Below are 7,458 nucleotides of genomic sequence, written 5' to 3' on the forward strand. Positions count from 1 at the left end.
TCTAAATGTATAAAATAGTATGTTAATAAATAACAGAAAAGTAAATAATAATAAGGATTCAACAGTGTTTGTGGTTGTATTATTTGACGCATAAATTATGATATTGTGTTGTGACTTAAATATATCCATGTGTGTGTGTGTGTGTGTGTGTGTGTGTGTGTGTGTGTGTGTGCGTGTTCCTGTGTGTGTGTGTGTGGGTCTGTGTGTGCATGTGTGTGTCTGTGTGTGCGTGCGTGTGCGTGTGTGTGTGTGTGTGGAGTCTGACGCAGTGTTGGAAAGTTGTGTGGTTGTGCCATACAGGTGTAAAGAAGCAGATAAAAAGAGGAAAGGAAAATACAGAAACAGGTTAAAAAAGAAGAAAGAACTAAAAAGAAAAGGTGATGGGGTGTGAGGTGATGATGAACAGGTGAACTCATCATCTAAAACACGGATCTAGCAGCTGTTTATTACTGACGTGCTCAAACCCAGTGAATCTGATAAGAAAAATAAAGGTCTGACCTGATGTTGGGCTAATACAGCCAGTCTGTCACTCCTCGCTCCTTGTAAAGTTTATTATCCACATAAAGCTTATCCACTGAGATGACAGCTCTCTTCCCATCTTGGATAAACTTTTTACGCAGCGGAAAGAGAACTCTGCGCCGATCCAGGATTTCCTTAGGAAACTGGTCATTAACGCTGAAGTCTTTGCCTTTGAGCTCTCTTCCGTGACTTTTAACCAGATCCTTCTGCTTAAAATGTTCAAATTTAGCCACGATGGGACGAGGTCGTCTGCTGTCCCCTCTTTTAGCTCCAAGGCGATGTACTCGGTCGAAGGTGATGTTTTTTACCGTTTCTTCGGGTATCTTCATTTGGGTCTGGAGAAAGTGTTTAACAGTGCGTTCGCAGTCCTCGGCCCCTCCCACCTCCTCCGACAGACCTGCAAACACCAAATTATCCCTCATGCTACGGGCCTGAAGGTCCAAAACCGTCTCCTTCAGAGTTTTGTTGTCCTGGGTGATCCGCGTCATTCCCTCCTCCAGGGAAGAAACGGACTCCCGCAGAGACGCGTTCTCAGCAGCGAGCCGCTCCACCTGCTCCTGGCTGAATTCCAGGGACTGGCGGAGGTTCTGAAACTCCTGGTGCAGAACCTCAAGCAGATGAAGACGCCCCTCAAATCCCAGAAGCCGTTTATCTATGGATTCTAATAATTCCAATATGTCCTTCCGGGGAGATGAGGCCTCAGGCGAGTCCTGAGGGCGGCTCCGCTTCGTCCCAGGTGTTTCAGGTTCACCTGCTGATTTCTTCGGACCCATAACAAATAACTCGAAAACTCCGTCAATAAAGTTCTGTAAACTTTCTAAATTTTCTTCACTTACCTCCAGATTGAGCGAGTTATACTTACCAGATTATTTTTTTGCGTTGTCAGTTTTTAAATTAGGCAAAAATGCATCTGAATTGTTTGTGAATGTTTGCTAACGAGCTGCCATCAGCTTCAAACGCTGCTGTGTCCGGTAATCGGCCGTCAGCGCATGCGCATCTCTCCTCTCTCTGCAAACTGTGGGCTGTGGGTGCAAGTAGGGTGGTGCAGTGGCATCAGCTGGCATAGGCCAGAAAATGCCCGCACTGCCCGCTCACCACAGCAATAGAATACACCTCATTAACACACAACACTATGTTGGAGCAGGTGGAGGGAGACCAGGGGGTCTTAGCACACCTCTGTTGTTGCTTGGCTGCCTGGGGCTGGAGACTAGGAGGGAGATCTGGCCGTCTGGTTGGGGTCTGGGGTGGTGGGTTGCTGTGCTCGGCGGTGGGCGGGGGAGCCTGCTCATCAGCACCCCAGCAGAAAGGGTCAAACTCTGGTAACCGGTGGTGGTTGTACCCCATGTGCAGCATTACCGGGACCAGAGTGAATAGGGTGTGTATGGGGAGCATGAATGGGTGTCCGGCGTGTATTTTTGTAAGTCTTTGGTTGTATGTGCATGTGTGAGCATGAGGGAGGGAGTGTGTGACTGTGTTTGTGTATGACTGTATATGTCAGGTGGGGCCTTTGACTCCTCCCTTCTCCTGGGACCTCCTTTGATGATATAGATCTTCGTCTCCCCTCCCCCCTGTCACACCTGGTGGGGGTGTGATGCCTTGGTCTGCCTGAGTGTTCGTGGCTCCTGGGTCAGGGAGTTTAAGATTTTTGGCATCTGCCTGATCAATCCCGGTGGCGGCCTGGGGGGGTCTGGGTCCCTGGGCTCTGCTGGGTCCCCGGCGGGGGTGGTCGCCCCTGGGTCCCGGGTCGCTGGGTCCCGGACTCGGCCGGCTAGGGGGTGGGAGGCTGCGGGCAGGCCTGAGGACTTGCCGCTGATATCTCCCGGGGCTCTGCCGGCTGCTGGTTGTGGCCCCCCGGGGCGATCCTCTGTGCCTCTCGAGGGGGGCGGGGGCCTTTCTGGTTGCGGGCTCCTTGGGGTTCCTGTGTTCTGGGGCAGCGCCTGGATCTCTGGGACTTGGAGCTCCCCCCCGTCTCCTACGCGTCTTTGGGGGGCAGATCTGTGGTCCCTCACACTCTCTATTGGACGCTCCTATAGATAAACCTTACATAAACAAGCGCGTGTACACACACAGGTGCTCACATGGTGCTCTCATAAGTATGGGCTTGGGCACGTTCAACACATGTCTTAAGACTATGGTGGGCACTCAATGCACTGTGGTATATTATCGTGTGACTGTTTAGTTAAACAATGATTGATTATATATTTCTTCATCAAGTTGACGCAGTGATAGCTTGATTTTGTTATATTGGTGTTGTGTCCCATTTTTTTGTTATGTTTTGCTTTTTTCTCGTCTCATTTTGCAGGTCTAGAAGCAGACTCTTGTTCATTATTGTTTATTTTTGTTGAATCCCCCCCCCACCTAACCCCCTCTCTCCCCACCTTTTCTCTTTTCCTTTCTCTTTCACCTCTGTCTCTGTGTCTGGTCGAAATTACAAAGCATTCAAAAACAATAACAATAAAGTTTTAAATATCAGGTGCGACATTAAAAGCAGACTCTTTGATGCTCCACCTGAGACATTAAAAGCAGATGCTCTGATGCTCCACCTGAGAGTAAAACTGTAAGGCTTGTTACCAGCATTCAGACATCAATTCTGCTAAAAAAAAAAAAAAAAAAAAAAAAAAAAAAAAAAAAAAAAAAGTTGAGTTCTTAAAAGACTGAAAACTAGGGATGATCAATTTATCGATATACCATTTAGTCGGCCTACATTAAAATTTAGTCAGCATTAAAATTTTATATATCAGTATTGGTTTTCAGTTTTTATTGACAGCTTTTACATACCATACACAAAAGTGCTGGTCATCAAATTAGAATATTATGACAAAGTTGATTTATTTCAATAACTCCATTCAAAAGTGAAACTTGTATATTAGATTCATTCATTGCATACAGACTGATAAATTTCAAATGTTTATTTATTTTACTTTTGCTGAGTATAAGCCACGTGTCTTGAGTCTTTCTTTAGGTCTTTATATTGGTATCAGAATTTGAGTCAGACAATATCAATATATCAGTAAAAAAAACAATATCTGGCATCCCTAATAAACAGGGAGAGATTAGTTGAATGAGAAATGCTACTTTACAAGTACCAAAATGTGTAAAATCTAACAAAAAGACAAGTTTTCTCTCCTCACTTGTTTACTTTCTCAGATTTTTGCTGCACAAGTAAGAAATGGTAATGAGTGCATTGTTCTTTCCACCCAATAACAATTTAATCAATGTTGTGATAGAGAGTATGCATAGATTCTGAGGTAATCATATTCCATAAATGTTTCTGAATTGGTAAAGTGCGTGCACGCACACACACACACACACACACACACACACACACACACACACACACAGACCTGTACAGCAGAGCCTCTGCTTTCCCCAATAAGGGAATGGAAGCCACTGAGTGCCTGAGGATGGGGTTGGACCAATTAGAGGTAGAAATACCCTCGACAGATTGCTCTCAGATCGGCCAAGCACATAGGTGCCAGGCTTTTTTCATTCACTTCTCAGCTTTCTTTTAGAAAGTCTCTGGTGTGTCAGTTTGAGGAGAAAAGCCCAGAGTCTTCCTAAAGCTTGAAAGTTGTTTCTATTGAACCTGGATAACAAGGAGCCATAATAACAGAGGATGCCTTTGCTTTTTCACTCCACGGTAATTTGAAGCTGCAGGGTTCTTCTTTTTAAGTTCTGCTAAGACAAATGGACAAAGCTGCCTGCAAACGCCATTAAACTGCATGAAGAAAACCAGAAAAGTTTCATAAATGACACAAAACTCTTATTCTGCTAGCGTCAGGCAAGTTCAGTCACAGACATCCATCAGACCATTAAAGTTTTCTAAAGAATGGTTTTCTCCCCAGCTGCAAGGTGAGAAAAGACCATGGTGGCGGTAAGAAAGGTGTTATCTCCTCCTCCCCCACATTACACATGCAAGTGGCAAAGCTGTTGTCATGGCAACCTCCTTTACTTCAGCTGTCCCTGGCAGGTTCTCACAGACGTGTTAAACCTCATGGGCAATTAAAATTGAGAGGATTGGCCCTATACCGCCTGTCTTTTCTTTTAAGTTTTAGTTCTCATAGGTCAAAAAATTGACAGTGGGAGTCAGAGAGTGAAAGATGACCTCAAACAAAGAGCAGTCATGACCACTACTCTCTTTATCCTGCTGTGTCATCAACATGACTTTGCGGTCTCAGAACTTTCAGGGAACTGGGAACTTTCTTTGCCAACAGTGTGCATAAATTTCATAGTAAAAGTAGCATTACAATGTGTTTAATGTGTATTGTCCTTTTCAACTTATGCCTAATAATGCCTAGCTCTCTTCTAAAAATCTCAAGCATTTATACAGGTTTTTTTTAAATTGTTTTATTGTTCTCTACTTTTCTTTTAACAGAACAGACCCCTGTACTGTAGGATAAACAGGAGTGTGCCAGTCCTGGACCGGTTTTTTGAACCAGGAAGATCCCAGGCCAGATTTTTGTCTGAGCAGGGAGTCTTTTGTGGTGTTGCTAAGTCTCCTGAACCAAGATCGGCGACATGGTTGGGGTGCCACAATCGAGACCCTGGTGTTTCTGTTCAGCAAGTGGAACATCCTACAGGGTGGTCTCAAGAGTATTTGGGATGCCTCGCTCAACTGTCCACGACATCGTCCATCGAGTCACGGAGGATGTGGTCGCAATCCTCCACCAGGTCATTCACCTCCCCAAAACCCCAGAGGAGATGGAGGTTGTGTCTCGTGGGTTTGCTGGGCTGGCTCGACACAGAGCTTTCATGAAAGCAGCAGGTACGATCGACGGCTGTCACATTCGGATCAAGGCTCCGAGCGGTCCTGATGGTCAGTGCTACAGAAACAGGAAACTGTTCCCATCTATCATCCTGCAGGCAATTTGTGACCATCAGGGCCGCTTTATCGACACCTATGTGGGCTGGCCTGGGTCGGTCCACGACTCCAGGGTCCTCCGGCACAGCCCACTGTACAGGCAGTCAGCCTTTCCTCCTCCAGGGCACTTCATCCTCGCGGATGGAGGGTACCCATGCCTCCAACATCCACTCCCCCTCATCACCCCCTACAAACGGGTGGTTCAAGGTGTGGGAGCCCAGCGCTTCAACAGCCATCATTCCAGGGCACGCTGCATCATCGAGCGTGCTTTTGGAATGATGAAGACCAGGTTCAGGACCATCTTCCTGAAAGCGCTGGAGGTCCACCACACCTTTGTACCTCATGTAAGTTAACACAAAGTGGAAAAAAACTTTGGGTGTAATCTTTGTTTGGGAATGAAATATAAATTAAATTTTTATCTCTATTACAGGTCATCACAGCATGCACCATCCTGCACAACATCTGCCTCAGTGCTGGTGACATTGTGGTGCAGGACGATGAACTGGAGGATGATGCTCCAGAAGATGAGGGGGAGGCTGGTTTGGAGGCAGTCAGTGGTGCCCTCTGGCGGGACCAACTTTCTGCTGAGGTGTCTGCTCTGGAGGAAGTACCACCAGATCACAATTACTGTTAACAGGCAAGTAATTTACGTAGGAATCTCTAGTTTAAAAATCATTTAGTCCTGTTATCTGCTAGAGTTACAAGTATTATACTCATGATCTCCTTTTTTGCATATATCTGAATGTTAGTGATGTGACAGCCGTCGACTGAGCCAGCCCAGCAAACCCTTTTGATGGACGATGCAGTGGACAGTGAGATGAGGCATCCAGAAGCACCCTCTGCAGACCACTCTGTCTGATGTTCCACTTGCCAACTAGAAACGTTCAGCCACGGATCTCGGTTCCTGCACTCCATCCACCTCGATGATCCATGTTTAGTAGATTTAGCAACACCACCAAAGACTCCCTGCTTTCCAAGTTTACTGTATATATTTTACTTTTATCTTTACTTTTATTCCTTACAGTGTTCCCTTACAATTTATTTACTATGTTGTTACTTGTTAAAAACTGAATAATAAAACTGTTAATGATCAAAAAAGAGTTATCAATTAATAGAAATTTTATTACATTTAAACAAATAACAAAAACATTCAAACACATATATAGAACCTGAACCAGAAGAAACTAAAAGAAAAAAACCCATTTCTCTGCCATCCTTTCCATCAATGCTAAAAATATGTCCATCCTTCTTTCTCTCCTCTCCTCTGCTTCCCTCTGTTGTCTCATGTCCTCCCTGATCAGGTCAAGGAGCTCATCAGCCCTTCTCCTTTTTCTCCCTGATGAGGAGTCCGGCTTCCTTCCACCACTCTCCCTGTCCTCTGTCTCACCCACTGCTGCACTTGGCCCTGGAGTGTCCTCGGGAATGGAAGCAATAAGGACAGGAGGCATAGTGGAAGGCCTCTGTCCCAACACCTCGTCCATGGGGACAAACCAGGGCCAGTTTTCAGCAGTGGGCTTTCCGCTGACTCCCTCTCCTGACCCTGGATACTTGCAGTCCTACAGACAAAGGGAATTAGAATTACAAGGCTTTAACAACAGAGAACACTGTAGGCATAATGAAATTACAGATGCTCCTTAAAAGTACTGGTTATGGATGAGAATAGAGAGGAATAGAAGAACAAAGTCAGATTATAAATCATAGTTCATAAAACATGCAATAAACAATATTTTAATTTATCAACATGGGAGATGAAAATTGTGTTCTGTGTTTTTTTTCCGCCTAAAATGAAATTAAAAACATTAAATCAGTAATGTGGTTTCTTAAAAATTTACTTAAATAAACATTAAACTTAGTTTTCGTTATTTTTGACGTTCGTTACATGATTACATAAGATGCAAGCTCTTTTACGGTGAGTTTTTTCCTATTAGACTTTCAAGCAAGTTTACGGTGGGGTGTTAACCTTAAAACAAATGATGAGAAGCTTTATTCGCTAAATAAACACACACACACAGGAATTATGACGGGACCACCATACAAGCTCGTTCTCGCTGATTTCTGCTTAAAATGTACTTATACAA

The 7,458-nt window shown here is 44.8% G+C and overlaps 1 protein-coding gene across 1 annotated transcript; it reads left to right on the forward strand.

Annotated features, from left to right (window-relative positions):
• The first annotated feature begins 5,022 nt into the window (after positions 1–5,022).
• On the forward strand, positions 5,023–6,137 carry LOC129152198 (uncharacterized). Its single transcript, XM_054735439.2, has 2 exons — positions 5,023–5,724; positions 5,811–6,137. The coding sequence occupies exons 1-2, from the start codon at positions 5,038–5,040 to the stop codon at positions 6,012–6,014; spliced, it is 891 nt and encodes a 296-aa protein (XP_054591414.1). The 5' UTR covers positions 5,023–5,037; the 3' UTR covers positions 6,015–6,137.
• The last annotated feature ends 1,321 nt before the right edge of the window (positions 6,138–7,458 follow it).

The sequence above is a fragment of the Nothobranchius furzeri genome, chromosome 14 (assembly GCF_043380555.1).
Source record: "Nothobranchius furzeri strain GRZ-AD chromosome 14, NfurGRZ-RIMD1, whole genome shotgun sequence".
Classification (NCBI taxonomy): Eukaryota; Metazoa; Chordata; class Actinopteri; order Cyprinodontiformes; family Nothobranchiidae; genus Nothobranchius; species Nothobranchius furzeri.